At 40.6% G+C, this 24,806-nt stretch overlaps 1 protein-coding gene across 8 annotated transcripts in view; it reads right to left on the minus strand.

Moving 5' to 3' along the window:
• Positions 1 to 9,329: 9,329 nt before the first annotated feature.
• Positions 9,330 to 24,806, minus strand: part of LOC134213300 (mitochondrial carrier protein Rim2) — a 38,966-nt gene continuing 23,489 nt past the window's right edge. For 2 of the 8 annotated variants that reach the window (XM_062692248.1, XM_062692247.1), the window contains exons 2-6: positions 17,940 to 18,213; positions 16,621 to 16,820; positions 16,283 to 16,550; positions 14,018 to 14,235; positions 9,330 to 12,031 (exon numbers count right to left, since the gene is read on the minus strand). In XM_062692248.1, the coding sequence (XP_062548232.1) occupies positions 11,908 to 12,031; positions 14,018 to 14,235; positions 16,283 to 16,550; positions 16,621 to 16,820; positions 17,940 to 18,213 (1,084 nt within the window). In that variant the 3' untranslated portion in view covers positions 9,330 to 11,907. Of the gene's footprint in view, positions 12,032 to 14,017; positions 14,236 to 14,559; positions 16,217 to 16,282; positions 16,551 to 16,620; positions 16,821 to 17,939; positions 18,214 to 24,806 lie in introns of those variants that run through there. The other 6 variants (XR_009979429.1, XR_009979432.1, XR_009979431.1 and 3 more) reach the window with 6 other exon arrangements.

A 24,806-nucleotide genomic window follows, 5' to 3' on the forward strand; every position in this document is an offset into this window, starting at 1 on the left:
TCTCGTCCATAAATGTTCCATAGCTCTACGCCAGTGATCTCCACAGCACGGACCGCGGGTCGTATGCGGCCCTCCAAGCATTTTCCTGCGGCCCGCGAATGTTTTCTGGGAAAACACTACATGTTGTCCATAGATAAGAATTACATATATGATAGGAATAGCTTTTTATCATTCTCAATATCTCGGAGTACAAACATAATACCAAAATTTCAGAATCGATTGCCACATGATCATTAGGGAAAACAGCATAGAATATTTTCTGCCAATAGGGTGGAAAGGTTCTTTGGCGGAAAAAACTATTTCTAATGTGAAGTCCGCTACAGCAAAAACGGCACTATAGACTTAAAAGTCAGCTACAGCTATAAAATCTGTATAATGAAAGAATGAAATGTCCTTACTAGTACATATTTTATTTGAAAAAGATTCACAGGAATAACATATTTTGTTCAAATATTCAATAGTTTGTAATATCAAATATAGGGTAAAAAATATCTTACAAATATACTGCGTCCCACTTCAACAGCTCAAAACTTCTGTGCGGCCCTTGATAATAAGCATGCTGGGGACCACTGCTCTACGCGGTCTATGGTGTAAGACGGTATGATGTGCCCCCCTGGCCCAAACTCCCCTATGTGATTCCTAAAAAAAACTATAACTTAGTTTGTAAGATCATCATACTATGCGAATGTGGAAGTATTTTTTGTATTGCATAATGAAAAAAATAGCAAAATTCAAAAAGTTGAAAATTTTATGTAAATTTCATCGTTAGGTTGCTCAACATTATGGGGCAACGCTGCTAACTGTTCGCATAATTTGCACTGGAGCACTCAATTGCTTCCATTTTCAAAAATTTGCGTTTTTCGGCAATACGGCGGGAACGCTCTACCACAGATCAGGTGTTCACCGTACGTCAGGTATTGCAGAAATGCCGCGAATACAACGTGCCCACACATCATCTATTTATCGACTTCAAAGCCGCATATGATACAATCGATCGGGACCAGCTATGGCAGCTAATGCACGAAAACGGATTTCCGGATAAACTGACACGGTTGAGCAAGGCGACGATGGATCGGGTGATGTGCGTAGTTCGAGTTTCAGGGGCATTCTCAAGTCCCATCGAAACGCGCAGAGGGTTACGGCAAGGTGATGGTCTTTCGTGTCTGCTATTCAACATCGCTTCGGAGGGAGTAATACGAAGGGCAGGGATTGGCACGAGTGGTACGATTTTTACGAAGGACTACGAAGGATCATCATCATCAGACTGAAAAGCGAAGCTAAACGGATTGGATTAGTCATCAACACGTCGAGGACGAAATACATGATAGGAAGAGGCTCAAGAGAGGTCAATGTAAACCACCCACCACGAGTTTCTATCGGTGGTGACGAAATCGAGGTGGTTGAAGAATTCGTGTACTTGGACTCACTGGTGACCGCCGATAACGATACCAGCAGAGAAATTCGGAGACGCATAGTGGCTGGAAATCGTACGTAGTTTGGACTCCGCAAGACCGATCGAATAGAGTTCTCCGCCGTACCAAACTGACTATCTACAAAACGCTTATTAGACCGGTATTTCTCTACGGACACGAGACCTGGACGATGCTCGTGGAGGACCAACGCGCACTAGGAGTTTTCGAAATGAAAGTGTTGCGTACCATATATGGTGGGGTGGGATGCAGATGGCGGACGGTACGTGGAAGGGGCGAATGAACCACGAGTTGCATCAGCTGTTGGGATAATCGGAAGACTCCATCGTTAACACCGCGAAAATCGGAAGACTGCGGTGGGCCGGGCACGTAGCCAGAATGTCGGACAGTAATCCGGAGAAAATGGTTCTCGACAACGATCCGGCGGGAACAAGAAGGCGAGGTGCACAGCGGGCAAGGTGAATCGATCAGGTGGAGGACGATTTGCGGACCCTCCACAGACTGCGTGGTTGGCGAAGTGCAGCCATGGACCGAGCTGAATGGAGAAGACTTTTATGTATTGCACAGGCCACTCCGCTCTTAGTCTGGTAATAATAAATAAAAGTGTTGTAAACTTTGTACAAAATTTGGAATTGATCATATATCCAAAATTTTCATATTTCGCCTAATTTTAGAAGGTTTGAATCAACAATATTAAAATCAATCGAATGCATTCTGATTATGTCCAGATGGTCAATTGTGCTTATTCTGCGTCTCGTATGACTCGGGAATTGTCGATTTCGACACATCTCACGTGAGACGACCGTGTAATTCAAATGGGCGGTATCGATAATTAGAGGAACGAAGAGAAGCCAAAGCCGCGATAGAGCAATCAGCCAAAATCTTAGCCCGCCAACGATACTCGCAGGGTTGTTACGGAGATCCTGAAATATTTTCCGCGCCAAATCCGCGCCGACTAAAATTAAATCCGTGCCATTTCCGCGCGACATAAAATCCATTCCGCGCCAAATCTGCACGAGCCAGATCTAAATCCGCGCCAAATCTGCGCGAGCCAGATCTAAATCCTAAGCAAATACACGTTAAATGTCAATTTTTGTATAACAATTTATTGAACGTCTTCTCTTCAAGTTCTTTTTTTACAATATTACTGATTTCAAATATGATTTTAAACTGCAACATATGTTTGTATCAAAATTCTAATAGGACTAATAAAACCGCAGTAAGTATTACAACTCTTCTAAATGGTTTTATTTACCACTAGAAGTACTGAATCTATAGGAACAAGAACTAAACAGTCAAAACTTTTTGCATAAGCACCGCTTTTTGGATTAGATTATGGCTTTGGCATGTTTTGTTCCGTTATTGTCAGGGTTTTTTTTTTCTTGATAGAACTTTATAAAATTCCGCACAAGGTACGTTGATATACAAATGAATGTTAAGGCCAGATTTGATCATAATTGATTAAAGATAAACGTGGCAAATAATTAAAAAGCTGCCAAAACCGCAATTTCTTTTGAAGTAATTAATTATGCAGCTTTGTTGTAGTTATTGATCACACGACAAACTTGCGTAGATAATAAGGAATTATACAATGAAACTCCGCTTTTTAAACAAAACTTTTGTAAAAAAATATTTGAATTCATATCAAGAAACGAATAATACAAAATCTAACATGTTGCTCAAGCTCCGTTGATTTTTAAGTCAGAATCAAGTGCAAATTCCTTCAAAAATTCCAGAGGAATATTTTTATTTGAAAAAGATTTTTCAAAAGAGAAAAAGAAATTTCAGAAGAAATTTCTTTGGAAATACGGCAGAATTTTGTCGTGAGTTCAAGTTAATTCTCCACAAATAACCTGCGCAAAATCTTCAGAGCTTACTTGCAGAAATCCCTTGATGAATTCCTACGGAAATCGCTTTAGAAATTCTTGCAGAAATTGATTGGTGACTTCCTGCGGAAAAACTCCCAGTTCTATTTTTGAGCACTTAAAAAAAAATCTGTTATCATCGAACTCTTTTGTAAACTCAAGGCGGCATTCTTTTCTAGTCATACCTGCGGTCACCGCTCCTGGAAATTCCTCCAAAAATGTCTTTATAATTTTTCTGGGTTTTTAATGCTGCAGAAATCCTATAGAAATTTATTTGCAAGGAATTTATACAAGGATGATGGTAGGGTCCTTGTGGAAACTTCTTTAGGAAGTTTCTTCGTTTTCTGTTGGTAATCCTGTAAAATCGGAATTAACCGAAAATATCATAAAAAACCCGCCAGAAATAACTTGTGAGAATCATCTTCTAATTTTTCTTTCTGAGGAAGAACTTATTAAAATGAGGCATCTGCATTAAATCACAGAATATTTTTATGTTTTCAATTGTTGTATAAACCCTTATTTGTTCTAGATGAATGTTATAAAGGAAATATAAAATGTTCCAATATTATGAAAGAATTCCTGACGACTTTTGAAGAATGATATAATATATCATGCTGAGTGGTTCATCGTTAAAGAAACAACCAATCAGAAACTGAAAAAATATCTTAGAATTACAAAGAAATTGACAAGATGAAAATAGGTATTCATGTCCTTCAATAGACATGGTTTGTGGGCGTCGTGTTTTAGAATGGATTAAAAATGACAACAAGGGGCGTATCTCTCCTCATAACATTTGTTTAAATAATGCTTGAGAGTGTAATGCATGTCATTAAATAAGGACTTGGACATATCTCAAAAATAATGTTAATAACCTTGAAACGTAAATTTGTTCTAGACAACATTTGCTAATGAAAATAGAGCCCATCTAGATAGGCATCAAACTAATTTTCAAATAAACTTCCTAAGATTTAGCATTTTATTTATTAAATTTCCACCTAAAAGTAAATCCGCGCGAAATCCTAAAATCGTTATGTAAATCCGCGCCAAATGTAAATCCGCGCCAAATCCGCGAAAACCGCGAAATCCGCGAAAATCGCGAAATCCGCGTAGTCGTAACAACCCTGTAACTCGGCTCTGGAGAAGGAAGTATAACGCTCATACCGACGGGACAAGCGAGCGTGGATGGACACTCTGGCCGACGAAAGAAAGAGAGCCGCAGCAACAGGGGACATTCACCTCCTCTACGATATCTCACGACACTTAAGCGTGGCCGAGATGAATTCAACGATGCCAGTGAAAGACGCGAATGATCAGTTATTGATCGACCCAACTGACCAGCTGAAACGCTGGTTCGAGGACTTCGAACAACTTTTTCAAGTGCCAGCCAGGCCACCACCATCTCGGCATGATCTTCCTAGGATTCGACGTATAACACGCGTCAATACCGAAGCTCCATCGAAGCACTGCTAGAGATTCAAACAGCCATCCAAAGCATGAAATCGAATGAAGCCCCAGGGGTCGATCGCATATCAGCCGAGATGCTCAAAGCTGACCCCATGACATTCGCTCAACTACTGCATCGTTTATTTGGTAATATCTGGGACACCGCAACTTTCCCGGTCGACTGGATGCAAGGTATCTGAGTGAAGGTGCTCAAAAAGTGTGACCTGACTGTATGCGATAACTGGCGAGGCATTATGTTGCTGTGTGCCGTTCTCAAAGTTCTATGCAAAGTTATCCTAGCCCGGAGTCAGGAGAAGATCGATGCGACTCTCCGGCGGCAGCAGGCCGGTTTCCGTGCCGGACGATCCTGTGTGGACCATATTGTCACGCTCCGTATCATTCTGGAGCAGGTCAACGAATTCTTTGGTTGGTATTCATTGACTACGAAAAAGGGGGTTCGTGAGAAAATCATCGGCCTCATCGAGGCACAGTACGAGGCCTTCTCGTGTAGAGCGCTGCACAATGAGGTCTTGTTCGACCCTATCCGGGTCGTAGCTGATGTGAAGCAAGGATGTATTCTGTCACCGTTACTGTTCAGAAAAATATATAAAGCTTTTAGTGGAATGAATTCAACCGTCTAAGACGAATTAAGCACTCTCCATTTAATTCCACTAGTTAATTTTCGTTATCTTTGCAGATACGTATTTCGACCACAACTGTGTGGTCGTTTTCAGTGTCTCGTACTTGACTCGACGAGTCGACCGTGAATCAAACCGCGGGCTGCTATGGCAGCCTATAACCATGGAACACCTAAACGGCTTCAAATTCAACCTTCTAAGACGAGTTTAGTACTATCCATTTAATTCAACCAAATATTTCGATATATTTGCAGATACGTATTTCGACTTTAAAGTCGAGTCAAGTACGAGACAGTGAAGACGACCACACAGTTGTGGTCGAAATACGTATCTGCAAAGATATCGAAAATTAATATAATTTCTGAAAATGACTTCAAATTGGCTGATGACGTTGCACTCCTCGCTAAACGACGCTCTGATATGCAGAGTAAGCTCAACGACCTTGCTGAGCGCTCCTCTTCGGCAGGTTTAGTCATCAACGTCTACAAAACCAAATCGTTGGATGTAAACACGCTGATCCAGTTTCACAGTAGCCGGGCAACCAGTGGAGAATGTTGAAAGCTTCCAATATCTTGGTAGCCAAATGGCGTCAGACGGCGGTACCAAGATCGACATAGGCGCACGGATCAAGAAAGCAAGGGCTGCCTTTGCGAGTTTAAGAAATATGAGCATGAGCATGAGCAGGATAACCGTACAATTCGTAGTTGCTACTCCGTGATTGATTAGAACTTGCGAAAATTGCACAGGGAACCAATTGAATGGAGCTTGGGTTTAGCTATCATTCTCAATGTGCAAATTTCGGAAATTCAATGCATTTTACTAAGTCAATTACGGCGCCGGCCACGTCCTTACGGTCATCAAGGGAAGGAAGGATTATTAGTTCAACTCTCGTTGCTACTAGAGACCGAGTATACCTCTGCATCTCCACGATAGTCTTAGGCTACTAAGTAACAGGCAGCTTTTTATAACAATTCTGTATTTAGAATCAGACTTGCTAGCAATGAGAATTTGATTTGCAAAGAGATTGAGTTTTATGATTAACGAAATTATCTAATAGGAAATTGGAAAGGGCCAGGGATCAAACCCTTAATCTCCTGCTTATGAGGCAGAAGCAGTGACACAAGGCCACCAAGCACCCCCACTGCCTTTACGAGTTTAAGAAATATCTGGAAAAACAAGCAGATAAGTGAACGCACCAAAATACGAAATTTCAACTCTAACGTGATATCTGTGCTGTTATACGCAAGCGAAACATGGTGTGTATCAGTGGAGAACACTCAATGGCTGCAGTTGTTCATTAACAGATGCCTGCGGTATATAATTCGGGCCTGGTGGCCTCACAACTGGATCTCAAACAACGAGCTCCATCGTCGTTGTCACCAGAGGCCGATAGCAACAGAAATTCGGGATCGGAAGTGGGGCTGGGTCGGCCACACTCTACGTAGGGGCGGAAACAAAATCTGTAAACAAGCATTAGACTGGAACCCAGCGGGACATCGCAGCAGAGGCAGACCCAGAGGCTCATGGCGGCGAAGCCTCAATAAAGAAATAAAAGAAGTCGACCAAAATCTAACCTGGCAACAGGTTAAAGCCTGTTAAAGCGATAGCCGGGCAACGCTCAGGATGGAGATCTTTCAAGTCGGCCCTTTGCACCACCGGAGGTGTACAGGATCCATAAGTAAGTATTTCTCAGAAGAATATCCGAAGATGTTTTGACGTAAACTACGTCTAAGGGGAAGACTCGGATACAGGGTGTAAAATGAAAATTTCAAAATTGGGGACCGTCACGAAATCATGTAAGATTTGAAACATTAATAGGTTCTTTATCTTTCAATGAATTTTAAAGATTTATATATATCAATCGATTCGCAAACTCTCCACCAGTTTGCCAGTAGTATTGAAATGGTTGACTATCAACGCTAAACTATTGAAAATTTTAGTTCTTTCATGCATCATGCATCTCCTATGCAGCGCACTCCATTCCTTGTTAATTGCCTACGTTTAGGGTATTATCAATTGTTGAACTGGGGTGTATGAATGGGGTGGCTCAGCTACTAGACAGTGGGGTTCCAACTCCCTCACAGTGTGGGAGATGCTGCTAAAGCTGGGTAGTAGTATCGGTGGAATAGTTCCTTCTCTTCTATATAGAGCGGAAGAATTGTTTCAATGTACTGTATTTTGTTTTACGTAGTTTACGTCGAGCGGTCGTGTCTTGTATACAACCCCAAATTTTTATAGAAATTTTCGGAAGAATTTTCGTAACATTTTCTGTAGGAATAACTGGAAGAATTTCTGAAGGAATTCTTTGAGAAATGTGCAAAATAAATCCTGAAGGAACTTCTTAAGAATTTCTAGACGATTTTCGAGTAGAGTTCTTGGAAAATTTTTAGGGGAAATACCTGGAGGAATTTCCGGTAGAATGCTCGAAAGCTGGATGGAAGATAGGTATAGAGGAATTCCATGTGAATTTCGAAAACAATTCAAAAGGAGTATCAGGAGAGTTCTCGGAATAATTTATTAAAAGTTATTTTATCTGTGGAATAATCTAATTTAATTCTCATGTGAGTTTCTGGAGTAGCTCCGGAGGAAATTCTGGAACAATTACTGGACAAACTTCCGAAGGAATTTGGTGGTAAACTTTCGAAAAAAAAACTGGACAAACTTCTGGAGGAAATCCTGGAATAAATTCTGGAGGAATTCCTTAAGAAACTTCTACCGGAAGAACTTTTGGAGAGATTCCTGGAGGAACTTTCTGAGGAATTGCTGGAGGAACTTCCGGAGGGAGTTCCAGAGAAATTCCTGAAGGAAATACCTTCCCGGAGGAACTTACGGAGAAATTCTTAGAGGAACTACCAGAGGAATTTTTGGAGGAATTCCTGGAGGAACTTTCGGAGGATTTGCTAGAGGAACTTCCGGAGAAAGTCCTGGAGGAACTTTCGGAAGAATTCCTGAAGGAACTTCCGGTGGAATTCCTGAAGGAACTTCTGGCGGAATTCTTGTGAAGGAACTTCCGGAAGAATTCCTGTGGAGGAATCTCAGGAGGAATTCCTGTGGAGGAACTTCCAGAGGGATTCCTGTGAAGGAACATCCGGAATAATTCCTGTGGAGGAACTTCCAGCGGAATTCTTGGAGGAACTTCTGGAAGAATTGCTGGAGGATCTTCCGAAGGAGTTCCTGGAGGAACTTTTGTGGCGGAACTCCCGAAGAAATTCCTGTGAAGGAACTTCCGAGGGAATTCTTTCGGAGGAACTTCCGGAGGAATTCTTGTGGAGGAACCTCCGGAGGAATTCCTGTGGATGAACCTCCGGAGGAATTCCTGTGGAGGAACTTCCGGGGGAATTCCTGTGGAGGAACTTTCAGAAGAATTCCTGTGGAGGAGCTTTCAGAAGAATTCCTGGAGAAATTTCCAGAAGAATTCCTGGAGAGGAACTTCCGGGGGAATTGGTGGAAGAACTTCCGCAGGAATTGCTGGAGGAGCTTCCGGAGGAATCGCTGGAGGAACTTCCGGGGGAATTCCTGGAGGAACTTCCGGGGGAATTACTGGAAGAACATCCGTAGGAATTGCTGGAGGAATTTCTGCCGATATTGCAGTAGGAATTGCTGGAAGAAATTCTTTAGGAATTCCTGGAGGAACTACCGGAGGAACTTCTGGAGGACCTCCTGGAGGAACTTTCGGAGGAATTCCTGGAAGTAAGTTCTTACGAGGGAACTCCGAGAAGCTTCCAAAGAAATCCGCAGATTTTTGATGCATAAAATTAGCTCACGCCGCCGCCGCCGATCACCAACGGCGTGACGTACCGAAGCGCAATAGCCTGCCGGGAATATCTACTGATACCCTAAACTCATATTCTTGATTTGTCAAGTTTTGTATTCATCTCCTCCACAATACAGTGAAAAATATTAATCTTAAGCCGAATGGTCAGGAAGCTTTCTTTCGTTTAATATAAACATAGTTTGTATTATTTTTCACTTTTATTATATTTTTCTTAAAATAAACAATTCAATACATTTTGTTTTTCGTCTTTTATCATATGTTTCTTCAGTATGATAACAGAATGAAATTTTCATTTTTAAGCGTTTTGTGGTATATTAGCATGTTATTTAATATTATTTTATCTGTTAACTCAACGATCTACATTCCACTCGTCGCTGCACACTACTAGCATTTAATGTATCTAGGTACATTTTACAACCGACCATTTTTGATCATCAGCCATTAAATTTCAGTAGTACGTACTAAAGATGCCAGGTTGTTGTCGAACGAGATTTTCTGCACTATTAATTTCCCTTCGCTATGAGGCATCATCCACCAGGAATGAAAGCAAAATTCGAGGCCATTGACACCTCATCGTTTTGGCTGCCATGCAAAAAAACACTGACCATTGCCTTAAAAATGACGCACTCGGTTAGATATAGGAGAGACCATATTGTTTACTGTTGTTTTCCCTGTCGCTAATTGGATGTTTTTGTTTTTAAGGTTCTATAATGTTCCTTGGCACAACTTGTTCGTTATTCAGCAATAATTTCTAATGATTCTCGATGGTTATTTTTGTCTCGTTGTACATTCCTATATAAGTTCAGTGTCCTCGCTTTACTAACCGATAGTTGTGCTCGCTAACATTGGGCAATAGATTTGAGCGTTCGACTAGTGATTTATCATATCTGTATCTTAATTCTCGTAGTTTGTAGAGTGAGTGCTGATCGACAATAATGTTTTAGTGCTATTTTTGTGTTGGTTTTAGGTATATCTTTTTTCTTCTTTATTCTCTGATTACAATGCAATACCACATTTTTTTCACGCTGAAAGTTCATAGTAATGTAAATCACAGCTTTAAAAAGTTAAACAACTGGTAAAGGGTGGTTGTTTTCTTGCAAATAAGTTTAGTTATTTGCTTATAGTACCAAGTGCTTTTCTACCTTTCGAATATAAGAGGAATTGCCAATATTGACTTTTCTTTCGACCTTGCAATAAGCACAAGTACTTTTAACTTCTAAATAGTCAAATTAAACAACCACTTTCTACGCAGTTAAATCTCTTTAACTAAATATATCATTCCTACTAAGTATTCAGCCCACAGACTCAGCCATATTGTCTATCGAATACCTAAAAGTGAGTCTGTCACTTTATTGAACTACGAAATGATGATGAAACCATAAAAATGCCTTAATCAAGGGCTAGCGTAAAGAGAATACAAACTATGATAGCAGTAATTAGTTTTGCAACGCTCATCCTCATGGCACCCAGTCCAAATATTGTGCGTATTAGCTCTCAATCAAATCTGAAACCTTATAAAACCTTTCAAATTGTATCAAACGGGAAACTGCTATCATGTTCTCTAAGTAGATATTTCTTCTTCAATGATAAAGATATTTCCTAGGAAACATTCACTAGATTCTAGATTTGGTTGAGTACGGTTTGATCCACTATCGGATTACGCCTTATATTTGTACTAGAAGCAATTTTAAACATGGCAAAACAGGATGCAATTAGGAGCTCTAATAAAAAATTAATATAATTTCTTACTATCTTCTCCTGCTCCTTATCAATTGCTAGCACTAGTGCCTTACAACTAAAACAAACTTTTGCCAAATAAGCTAAGCAATAAACTGCCGTGAATCGCAAGTGAGTCCCATCTGTATATGGCATCCATACACATATAGGAATGACTTGCTTTGCACGACCGTAAAGAGTTTTTTTATTATCGCACAAAATGGACCGACCGAAGAAAAACATTTATTTCTGAAATTTTATTCACAAACAATTAATTTATTACAAATAATCCTGTGAAAAACGGTATTCCATTTTGTATGATAATATTTAAAAAGTCTCGGATTTTATGTTTTGTTCTCTTTTCTTAGTTCCAACAAATTTTAGACTAAAGTAAAAAAAAACATAATGATAACTAAAAACATAACTAGGAAAGATTTGTTTTCCGTAGAACCGAAAAATAATAACGAAAAATGTTTTCACCGAAACAAACGGTCAGTCTCACAGTCATTCAAGATTTGTAATCTTTTTTTACACTTGTACAGTCGTAGCACGCGCTATTTTTCGCGCATCGTCTTTCGCTCAGTTGAAGCAACTGTTTCGCTGCTTCTACAAAGATTTCTTAACTTCTAAATGTGTGTTGGCTTTGAAAAATATAATCAATGTTTTTTCTCTGTATAAATATTTCTTAATAATTTGGTGTATATAAACAACGGTGTGCAATAATAAAAAAGAACAATATTACACCCCTGACTCTTTCACCTGCGGCCATTTCTCGTGCTCGCTCCAAAAACCATATATGTACACAGGCGTAGACCTTCTTAGAGGTCTACGTAAAAATCACAAATACAATGTACAACGGTGGCAGGGTGGTCCAGCTCGAACCAGCTAAACGTTCCCGCGTCAACACGTTCCTCGGTGGCTTCGTTACTGTTGCTGCTACTACTTCTGCCCGTTTCCTCTCGGAATAGTAACGCTGCCAGGGCCGGAAAACAGTGATCGCAGTTTGTTTCCGCTGTCGCCGTCTGGCAGTGCTCCTGCTCTCAGTTGCCGACGATCAGCTTGGTTGGATTGATTTCGTTGGACAGGACATAGACGACGGCCTCGTATGTAGCCATCATGATCGCCGTGTTGGGGATCTGGCGAACCAGTTGAGTGCCCAGACCGCTGTAATAACATAAAGGAAAATAGTAATTTGTCAATAGGTGATATGCAACAAACAGAAATTTTCAATTCGCTTATCTATATATATAAAAATCAATCTATGTATGTATGTTCGCTAACTACTTCTGAACCACTTGGCCGAATTCAACCAAATTTGGTACACACGTTCTCTATCCTCGGGGGAAGTTGAAAAGGGGGGGGGGAGGGTCATTTAGAAAAGGGGGAGGGGTTTTGTTTAGAAAACGAACAATTATGTGTAACTTGCATCTCCTAGGACCGATTTCAACCAAATTTTGTACACATATTCAATATAAGGAAACAATCATATGAGAGTGTAATCTTTGAAAGGGGGGTCTGGAGGGAGGGTATTGTTCAGAAAACGGTTAATTCAGAGTAAATTCTGACCCCCTGCACCGATTTCAACCAAATTTGTTACACACATTCTCTCCCCTAAAGAAAAGAAAACAAGGCGGGTGGGGCGGTCTTTGAAAAAAGAGGGGGGGTATGGGGGGAGGGGTTGTCTTTATAAAACGAGCAATTCAGTGTAACTCCCAACCCCAGTACCCATATCAACCAAATTTTGTACACATATTCACTAAGAGTAGTCGATCATATGGAAGTGTAATTTGGGAAAGAGGGAGGGTCTGAGGGAGGGGTATTGTTCAGAAAACAAGCAATTCAGTGTATATTTTGAACCCCTGGACCGATTTCATCCAAATTTGGTACACACATTCTCTATCCTAAGAAGAAAATAACAAAGGATGATCATTGGGAAAAAGGGAGGGTAAGGGGGAAGGGTTGTATTTAGAAAAAGAGCAATTCAGTGTAACACCTAACTCCCAGGACCGATTTCAACCAAATTTGGTGTACACATTTTCTATCCCAAGGAGAAGATAACAAAGGAGGTGGGAGGGTCATTGGGGAAAAATGGAAGTTATGGGGGAAGGGGTTGTCTTTAAAAAATGAGCAATTCAGTGTAACTCCCAGGATAAATTACAATCAGATTTGGTACACTTATTCTCTATTTTGGAAGATGTTTATTGAAAAGGTAGAAGGGCCAAACAAATATATAAAAATAGATTGATACAAAGGAACAATTCTATGAGCAGTAGATCTACCTCTGTGGGTTTTGTGCTACAGCATTGGACATTTTAATTGAATAATTTACTTTTCAGTCCCTAGCAAAGCCGGATACATATAGCTATTAGCTATCTATATATCTCGGATACTTATTCAGTGATGTGACGTATGTGATTTTGTAAACAAAAATTTAAACGTTGATTTCTGCAATCTGATAGCACTCCCACGCAAACCATCGCCACATACAGGTAGGGGGAGGTTTCGGCTACATGTTCGTTGTGTTGGTTTGCGTAGGAGTGCCATCATATTTGACAAATCGACGTATGCATCTTTGTTTACAAAATCACATACGTCATTTTGAATAAGTACCCGAGATATATAAAACTCAATGTTTGTATGTTTGTGCCTAACTTCTAAACCCATTATTGTATTGTTTAGTTATCGATCAATTTAACCATTTATCGAAATTATGGTTTGCCCAGTGACAAGCAATGATTAATGTGTTTCCTTCTGGATGGTGAATGTGATCCCTTCTTTAAAAATAGACGTTTGCCCGGAATAAGGCATCGGTGGATGTTTTTCCTTCTTTAGAAATAAACGTTTGCCCGGAATATGGCGATTATGGGTTTGCTCCCTTCTTCAAAATCAGTCAATGTTTTCAAATGAAATCTGCCTTCTTCTGATCAAATGATGAAGTATCGATAAGAAAACGCAATTATCCTGTTGACCAATTGGTTTATTCATTTTCCGATTGTGAAAAAAAACTGCGAATCAAACTGGCAATTCCGAGCAAGGCCGGGTACATAAAGCTAGTATGTAATAAAGAAAAACTGACAATGCTTTAGCTAAAAGATCATCATTTCCAGGAAAATTATTCATTTAGTAGATAATTATATGTGATTTACTTACCGATACAATCCCGCCTTGCCTTCCTCCTTCCAGACGGTGTAGATCGTCTGCCAGAAGCTGCGATACTTGTTGCCCTCCTCGCGCAGCCTGGTCCGAGCGACCTCGTGCGGGTAGGCCACAATGGAAGCAATCGTCTTAGAAGTAGCACCCGCCGCCATGAATTCGAGAAAATCTCGGGACGTCTTATTGTCGCTTGGCCGAGTGTCACGTAGCTCATTCTACACGAAACCAAAAAGAGTTGCGCATTAGTACGTTCCGATGTTCTCTGAGGTGTTCAACGTTACTTTTTCGTCTTCGGGGACGAGAGCGGGTGTGGTTTTAAACAGTAAAACTCGACACACGCAACAAGGGACAAACCGATCCCATCGTCATCCGACAACTAGTTGCAGAGGCCAGTGACGACAGCGTTTGTCCGATGTCCGGATGATGTGAATTGGATTCGATTCAAAATGGAACGTAAAGCGCAGATGATGATTCAGTACACTGAGTCTCTAGAAAATGAACTTAGTATAGTAAGTATTATAAAATGGTATAACTCATACTATATGCGGACTTGTGCTTGCTAATTCGGTCAACTCCCCCTACACACATAACACACACTTATGATGGAGGGCGAGAGGGCACGAGCGAGCGATGATCGACACGGTGGATTTCGTGGTAATATGGTTTTATCGGAGACTAAAAAATATGAAAAAAATACACAAACGAGAAATTTAGCGATTCAAATTGCGGCATGTGCAGTCCCGATATGGAACGTAGAAGAGTAGGGTGTTCCTAGAAAACATTTGGAAAATCATGATACTTAACTCTACGATGAGGAGCAACAGTGAAGAACTGGTCACCAAAATTCACGGTAATAAATATATGCAAAAACAGATTTCTTTTTTCTTTTATGATCATTTGTGTGCTAACGTATTTTTATCAATTTGAGCAATAATTTAGACTACATGTTTTGAAAAACAGATTCATAAGCTGGAAGGGAAAACGTTAGCCAATAATTTGTTTATAGACAAAGAAGATTTTTGATCATGTCATGATTCTTTTGTATTAAATTAATTTATTATTCACGTGAAATTTCCCTTCAAAATTATTTAGTCTGAAATCTCTGAAAACTAAAAAACATGTTTGCGTTTTGACCAAGTATTGAAGTTAATAAAACGTTCAACTATCTGATTTTTACGTAGGATTATTTTCAACTGTCAAAGAAATTAGTTTTTATTAGCCTTTTAGTGTTTCTGAAGATTGATAAGATGCCTAAAGATGCACATCATTCTAGGGATGAGCATCATGAGTTTTTCAATGTTTCTTTTTAGGAACGCCCAATTGGAGTATTACGCGAACGAAAACTCGTTTGCGATATGTGTTTGACCTTTTTCCTTTTGTTTGTGGACATTGTAATCAATTATTACATTTATTTTTAAAAAGATCAAATATATGATATGTATTTGTGAATAGTCAAATGTTTTTGTTTGGATGGAATCGAGAAGAAAAAACAAATTAAAGTAAAGGAAAAGGGCCACGTGGAACACATTACTTCCATCTCTTCCAGGCCGCTGATTAACTCACTTAATAAGGCATGCCTGTCCAAGCGACTGCCACATGCATTTCTTTTTAGTTCAATAGAGCAATAGACACCACATACGAGAATGGGGGATGCTGATCCCGACAGACACATACACATGAGAGGTACACACACGGATGGACTCGCGTGATTCACAGTAGACGCTCCACAGGGACCATGCCGCAGAGGACTCGTCCTCCTCTGTTGTCCCTCGTTCGCCGCCAGGCGCTCAGCTCCGTTCGCCAGAACACAGATTTCTGCGACGGACAGACCGATGAACATGCACATATGGGACCTACAAAACTATGACTGTGTATACGAGAATTTTATGTTGAGCAAATTACCATCGTCTCTTACGACTGATTCCATTACGACCAATCGCACAGCGACAGTTGGCTGTTGGCACACTCAGGACACCAAACAGGGAAAAACAACCTCCATGAGAAATTTGCCCCGGATCTCATCAAGCAGTCAATTGATTTGCTCTCTGAGGTGATATTCAGTTTGGATTGATTGGATGTTGATGTTTTAGAGGGCGTGCGTGTGAATGCGATCGTGACGAACACAAACCCACCCACACTCACACTGGTGCAGAATGCACACAATGTTAGGATTAGCAAAGAAGCGAACACATACAACTATAAATAAATGAGGGAAGAGAAGATGTTTGTTAAATTATGCCAGCGCTTTCTGAGGATACATACCAGTTTCTTTTTGAGCGCCTCGTAGATCACGAAGTGAATCACCGTCTCCGAGATGCCAAAGTAGCTGGCGGTAATGCCCTTGTAGAAGCCTCGGATGCCCTGGCTTTCGTAGATTCGCTTCACGCATTCCGTCACAGTCAGTTTGGTGTTAGAATCTAGCTGGAGTCGTGTCTTGACGAACCAAATTGGATTGGTGAGGGTGGCCGACACGAAGCCGGCGCACGATGCACTCATGATGTGCACCAACGGCGAGTTGGCTGGTATGATACTAAAATGTTCGAGAAATGATGGCGTTATGCTTCGTTCTGGTTTTTAGATCCATTAGTACAGGTACTTACCCAACCGTGTTCAGTGCATTTTTAGTCTTAGAGTAAGCACAAAAGTAGAACGCCCGAGATGGCGCTACTCCGACAATGTTCGGACCGAGGCCTTTGAATAGGGCTCGGGAACCTTCGGTTTGTACGATGTGCTTCAGGCATTGCCAGATCGAGATCGACTGGACCGATGTAGACAGGCCACACTGTGGAATCGCAAGGATCTGTTTTGAAACATAAACAAAACAAATAAAGGGAAACGTTAGTGTTTCCTTGAAGGGTTTGGATGACATGCTATTTCAAAAATGTTCATTTCATGAATAAAATCAATGATCTTTTACAAAATTGCTAAGCCCTGCGTTTATGAACTAAAAGGATGTATGTCGAGGACTCCGTACTGGTTTGAATCATACAGATAACCTTTGATACTAGCTTGAACCCAATCTGGATTGACGCACAACTTCTTTACAGGCAGTCTAATCAATAAATACCGCTAGGCGCCCTAACTGCTGTAACCGGATTGTATTATAATTACCGCTTCAATAATCATGTAACGCATTGCTTCTAGAACAATGCCACGACAAGGCAACAGCCATCGCCCCACGTCGATGATCCGGTTCAATCCGACACCTAAGCCGGTTAAGATGACCGGAATAAATTCCACCCCGAACTAAAAGGTTATCACTGTTCCAACATTGAAGCCAGTATGCTCTGTTTGTCAAAACAGCGAGAATCACAAAAGCATGGCGCGCGCGTGCGTAACCTCTGAATCTATTTGCATCTTGTGACCGGTTCTTGGATCATTTTATGTGCATTGGGCAGAAAAAAAAAGCACCGGAATACATTAAAATCAGAAGCGCAATATTCTTATCAGAGTTGTCTCGTTTCAGCTTCGTCTAGGTATAATTAGAGATGATGGTGGCTCAAAACCGCTAGGAAAACCGCTTTCGATCCGGTTCTAGGAAGCTCTTGTCGCAATCTTAAATCAACAGCAACTACATTGAAATCAGTATGTGGGGGCTCATTTTGTACAAACTGTACCTGTTCTGACGGGATAATTCAGTTAGGTACAGCAAATGAAATGAAAAGTTGCTTGATGTGCACTGGAATGTTACTGAAGTTTATCTTATATAAGATCGTTACGGTTAAGAACATATCAACAGGTAAAACACGTAGTATGAAATATAGGATTTTGAAAGGAAAAAGAAACTATTGTGTAAACAGAATTGTGGCTACAGCTTCCGAGAATCGCGGATATATTTTACTCTTTCAAACAATTCATGATTATGATGGGTTTAACTGAGGAAAACTAATGATAGTTAAAAGAAGCAAAGTAAACTCACCGATGGGCGCCGCCGACTGAGAATGGAACTGGGACATACTCGCTGTCTGCTGGAATGGTGATCCGAATTCGTGGCCGCGGTTCTTAGCTGATTATGATGCTGATGGTTTTCGTTGCCAATCCGTTTGCCACGTTCTTCACCCAATCCGGAGGAAATCGTCGCCGTCGCAATACGGGCCGGTAAGCTATGTATAAACGACGCGGACGAACTTTGCAGACGAGTTTTGACCACTTCCAGCGGGCATGTTACTACGGCGCCAGCAGTACCTGCGATACTAAAGTAGAGAGATGGGAAAACTGGTTAGTCATCTCAAGCTACTATATAAGATGTAACGAACTTAACTATTTTTTATTTTGACCTTACTGACTTGACTTTGACAAATCATATCAAATGCATCAAACAAGTCAAATAACTAAAGCTAATTTTCTTCTAAAACTTGTATCCTTCTTCTTCTTCTTCTTCTTATTGGCATTACATCTCCACACTGGGGCAGAGCCCCATTGATTCTCAATCAATCATCTTTTGTCATATAGTATTCCGCTACCACGCGTACCATCATTTGAGAAGAAAAAAAACCGCACAAAAAAGTAGAAAATCTGAACCAATCTGATTTTCAGTTTCCATCTTCAGCGATATTGCGTAATTCACACATGGGAGTGGATTGGATGCACGCCAGTATCAAAAGCCAAGCAGGATGTTTTGACGAAACGGTCTGCATCCGTTCGTTTGTACAATCAAAGCAGTATCACAATGAATCCGATTTGAGACGAATCGATCAAGGACGCCATCGAGTTTTAAAAATATCGTTGGCACAGACGAACAAATTGTCAAAGGGCTCAATCCACTTCTATCCTAGGAATTTTGCAAGACATGTAAAAGACATTTTAAATATTTGTATTCATTTAAAAACTACATTTAGATTACCACCAAACTAATCTTGAGCGACAATCTCAGGCTTTGGTAAACAATACCTGCGACCGTCATAAATTGACGTCATGATAAGATATGGCTTTCAAAGCTAAACACTTCACTTGGAAAAAAAATCTAAGAGTTCCATTATAGTCGGTAATAGCTGAGCCACTAACACATGGAGCACTAAGCTCGCTATGCGTTAGTAAAAGCTTTCCTATTTTTAGGATGTTAGGATGAGCTGGGATAAGTTATGCAATGATCATTCACTTTCAACTCAAGTGTTTCGTTTATCCCGAAATAAAATTGAGTCTTTTTTGGGATTACAATTAGTTACAACAAACAGCGTGGTTCAACTTGTCCATTATAGTATTAGCTCAATAAATTATAGATCTATATTCGCTGAATAAACCGGTTTACATCTTCTGATGAAATCCCGATTAATAAGCCGAGTGGCATACTTATGTCCTATAAATACATCGCCGTCGTCGTAAATTGACCATTTTAAATGTACCAGTACCAGACCCGATTCAGCAGCGGAAAAGCAACGTGCGCGAGATAGTGCAATTGATTTACAACTTCTACAATACCGGTTCAATCCCAGAACAAACCGGTATCACCTCATTAAAATAGTGAACTTTCTCCCTATACTACCGGAGCTCAGCGCTACTTTCCAGCGTGACTTGATAACAGTTCTAGCAATAAACAAGCGGTGCGAACGAAAAATCATGGATCGAACAGCCACATTTTCCCATTCTCAATCTGCTGGATCATGTTGTTTGTTCTGCATATATGGCGCGTTGAGATTCGTCGATTGACGCTCGAAGACATGGTCCTGGTGGAATCAAGCCCAGACAGACAGCCATTCTCAAGATTGATGATGGCCCCCGGCCGGACCGAGCGATTGCGCAAATTGTCATATTTTGACAGAAATCGCCTGATGAGCGAGCCAGTGTTGGTCCCATCGAAGGCACGTTGTGCTAACTGATAACGTCACCTAAGCGGCGAAAACCAGAACTGGCGCTTTTAATTTTCTGAACCAGAGTCACGTAGGCCATTAATGCAATCAACAAAGTAAGTGTAGCGCGTCGAATCGCTTGTGGTAGTAATGGCGAATGATCGTTCGCACAGTTATCTGTGCTATTCGTCGCAACGCCAACCCTCGCTCCGTCGCGGTTTGTTCGTCGCCGTCGCGGGGATCGTCTCCCCAGTTTGCACGATCATCGTGGTGCGGTGTGCTGATCACGCACCGATCACATGTGCTGATTCACCTTTTTCCTTTCCTTTTTTTCGCTTTCTGCAAATTTTATAGGTTCCGAGATGCGCCATCGCACATACAAAATGCAACGAACGCGGATGATCCTCGATACTTTGCACTGTTGACAATTTTTGCGGCCTTTTTGCGACGAGCACGACGGCAAAAATGATTCGGAGCTAGTTTAAATGCGATCCATTTTGGTGCACTGATCTGGCAAGTGGTTGTGTCCTTCCACGGCGCTAATTGTGTTACGACGAGCAAAAAATTTACGGCATTTTGTTTTTCGAAAATTCTCACTTCCTTTTGGCTTAATTTTAGAACGATGTTATGTATGCCATTTTGGCTTATAATGGTCAACAGATAGAAATTATGAAAAATAAATTGAAAGATACAACGCAAATTACTTGATGCTTGACTAAACTCTTGATCTTCAAGATTATAGGATAAAGAAAAGTAAGAACTCTATCATTATACAATCGATTTCAATGATTACGTCAGTTGCACAGAGTAAAAATTTGCAAACAATAAAACACACAGCTTTATTATCACCATTAGGAAAATAGGCCACGCGCCACACCCGAATGCTAACGTCCTCCGATATGATATTTTAGGATCACCAAATTCATTTCGAGTTTTTGCAGCAATTTATCATCATCACTGCGGTCTCGGACTGGTTTGTTTACTTGCGTTGGTTCTACTTTTATCTCAGAAATATTTTCAGAATGGCAAACGAATCGGTTTTATTGCATCGTTTGTGTTCATGAGTTGTGCGAATGATATCTTCGCACAGGGTGCGGTAGTTCGGAGACGGTTTCTTTATCCCCCACCGTGGCTGGTTTCAATTAATTTTTGATGTCATAAACGCAGAGAAAGGATCACATTATGTCAAGGCTGATGGCTAATATGTATTATGATGTTGTACAATCCAATTTATAAAAAATATTGTTGAATTTGAGTTGAATTTGAATCAAGTTTATGAAAATCTGAAAGAATCGACGTTATTGATTCTTTTTTTCTTACACTGGCGATTTTGAGGCCGGCGGTGAACATCACGACTAAAAGCATGCTGAAAATAACTGAGTTCGATTTACGATTTGGATTCAATACTGTCAGGACTTTCCAGGGATAAAAGTTACCGTCATAGCCATACGAAGCATAATCGATTTGGACTTTCGACGCCACTGGCAGTTTTGATATTATAAACCTCGCACTCATGTGTTCTGAGCACCTGTAGTGGGTTCACAGGGCCAACGAAAAAGATTTTCGTCTTGGCCGGTAGCTCGTTTTAGCCTTGAGCTGGAACTTTTTTATTGAGTTCCTGGGTCTGTCTCTGCTGCGATGTCCTGCCGGATTCCAGTTTAGCGCGAATTTCGAATCATATCGGTCTTTGGTAGCATCGTCGATGGAGCTCGGCACTTGAGATCCGCACACTGTCAGAACCCCTTTTTTCGAGACATTCAGTAAGACACTCTGCATCTAGCCGGTAGGAAAGGTCACGGTGTCCCAGATACTGCAGAAAACTTTATGCAACATTTGCGCAAAGAGCATGAGGTCAGCTTTTTTGAGCATGTCTTCTGATATGCGATCGACCACGGGAGCCTTATTTCATGCTTCGGATGGCTGCTTCAATCTCCTGCAATGATGCGGTTTTGGAATCAACGCGAGTAAAGCGTCACGCAATTGGCGACTTATGCCATGATGTTGATAATTGATCGGGCTTCGAAACTTGAAAAAGTTACTCGAGGTGCTCGAACCAACGATTCAGCTGATCAGTTCGGTCGGTGAGTAACTAACCTGTCACGTCTTTAACTGGACTCCGTGGATTCATCCTTGCTTCACTCAGGCGTCGTGAGATATCGTAAAGGAGGCGACCATCGCCAGTAGTTCTACCCTTCGTCGTCCAGGGAGTCCAATATTGTCCAGTATTGTCTTTACTGTCTCGTGCATGAATCGAATTCAAAGAAGTCGAGGTAGGATCGAGGCACTAATGACAATCTTACTGTTAATGACGAAAAATGTTTTATTTTTATTAATATTGTTGAAAAATAGAACACAGGTTCTTTTTACTTTGAAGAGTGTTGAAATTGAATGGAATGGTTCTAACTCATCTTATAGCAAGTAAAGATATTCTACTAAACAAGTTTAAACATATTTCAAATATTTCACATGGGTAAAGTTAGTGCAAAGGATAGATATGAAGAAAGAACTTATACAAAAGTGAGTTTGGAAGCAGGCGGACTGCAATTTCTGGTGGCGATATAAATCGAACAACCATAATTTTCTTAACCATTCTTTTCCATTGCACATAATAAATCCAGAGGAAGAAAAGCACGACAATACTAAAAGATATAATCTCAGGAAGCAAGAACAACGAGAGGATATCTCAATCTACACAATTCCCGTAACAAAAAGTAAGTCGTAATTTGTTTTATCTTATCATAGTAGATTGAAACTGAAGGACAGATCTGACTGGACTTAGGATAACAATGCCTTGCTACTCAGAAAAGTGATAGCGGGTTGATTTTTTTTTCTCAACACTCAATGTGCAGAACAATCAAAACGACCACCCCGATTCGCGTGGATAGATAAGATTTCGTAGTACTGCTACAATGAAATTGCAACTCGATTGAATTTTAATTATCTACTTATCAGTGCCAATGTGCAAATTTACGACATTATCATCTCAAGAGTCCCACAAACCGGTTCACCGGAAACCGTTCCAGAACCATGCCGTTCTTGCTTGCCAATCTGGTGCATGAGCTCATTTGCAATTATTGTTACAATTCGTGGTACCTTTATCTCCTTCGCGTGAACCCCCCCAGTTGACGTCAATCACCTTAGCGACCCCGGGCGATAAACCGAAAACCACAAGAACCGTTCTCCGGACCAAAAGATTAAGACTGGACCCGACTCGAAACCCACGGGTCGCCTTAGTGATCTCTGTTGAAATTAAAAATATATTTCTTCGCATCCATAATTGAGTCGAACTCGTGCGATTCGTGATTGCAGCAAAATCATCTCCCAGAAGGCAGGAAAACACAAGCCTCCTTTCGCTGAATATGTGGCGCTGCAGAAGAATAAAAATCCAGCTCTGGACTTGATTGTTCGCAGCTATCGCCATGTTTATTAAAATGCGAAAATTATGAGCGCACTTCGGGTCAATCCAGTGCGATAAGTTCAGTTCGAACCGGTCTGGAAAGATTGGGTTCGTTCGATTCAGTCGCAAATTGCTTCATTGACGTCAACCGTCGTATGCCACCATTAGATAGTAGTCGAAACGACGAAGTATATGCCATCGCATGGTGAGGCGGCAATTACGAAAATAAAGGGCCAGTAGTACAAGCATCTTTCAAAGTATCGACCAAAGTAGTTGTTCGATTTGGTGTTACATTATTCTTAAGAACACAATCTGAATCAAGCTCGATGTTGCGAAAAAGCTCGTTAGATGTAGAAAAATTACTTTTTACCTTCAATTAGAGGATTCGTTCCAATATCATAAGTCGAGCCAGCAGCCAGAGGCTACCCACCTTTAAAGGTTCCAACTCGCAATCCAATAAAAGGCGAACTGGCTGTGAAATTTATCTTACTCATTAGGGTTCAGTGAAACGTGAATACATATCTTAATTCATATCCCCGCAGCGCCATTTGACACTAGGTCCGTATCACGCGCTTTCTTTTGTGCACAATCAGGCACGTTACGGCAGTGAACAGTGATCACACCGAGACGATAATTAGCGCCATATATTGCGGCTTTTCCCGGTGTAAAGAATTTGCATTGTGTACGAAATTTTGCAACAGGGCGCTAACTTTGTTAGCGATTCCATTCTGTGCGACGATTGCTAACGAGCGTGGAGAAGTGCCTTTGCTAACGGAATGCGATGCGACCGAGTGATAATTATTTGACATGGAAATCTACATACAATTGGGCGTTACTTTTTGCGCAGCCGAATCCGGTGCGGATCGGTTGAATATGATCCGAAAATGGGTTCCAAATTGCGCAGTTTGCAAACGATTTTCAAACCGTATCATTAATTTCTTTTTTCGTTTTTATAATTTGCTAATAATCCTACACTGACGTGACGAAATATCTTAATCAAATGTACAAATGTATTGAATGTTGATTCATAGTAGCAAATTTGGGTGATGATATTTGGTTATGTTGTGCAATTAAAAAACCAAGAGACCGTATGTACAGAAAGATTTTGATTTAGGAGATCGCAGCAAGCCAAGCGCGGGGATGGTTGCTTTTGAATTTACTGTCACGTTTTTGTTCTTAATCGCAAAGTTAAGCAATAGATTCCATTGGAGACAAAACTTTTTTGTAAGCTTAAGTTTTTTTCTACTCGTTATTAACTTTTACTCAAGTTATACTTGACGAAATGTGTGTAATCGCTGGTGCTGTTTATATACAGAGATGTATGTTGGTACCAGAAAAAATAATTCGCCCTGGATTGTAAAATCCGGTAGTCATTCTAAACGCAGGAACTGAAAGTATGCTCTTTTGCGGGAGAATGGGACTACGCACAAAAGGAGTAATATTGATGCATAAAAAGCATAAGTTTTATACATTTTTCCTGTTTTATGCATAAAAGTTAATCATTTGTGAATAAAAGATAGTCATAATTGTGCATACTATTTATTCCTTTCTGTCCGTCTTAAATGAATTTCGGGACCTGCAGTAGAGCTAACACCTTTTAATT

This window comes from Armigeres subalbatus, chromosome 2 (genome assembly GCF_024139115.2).
Source record: "Armigeres subalbatus isolate Guangzhou_Male chromosome 2, GZ_Asu_2, whole genome shotgun sequence".
NCBI classification, from domain to species: Eukaryota; Metazoa; Arthropoda; class Insecta; order Diptera; family Culicidae; genus Armigeres; species Armigeres subalbatus.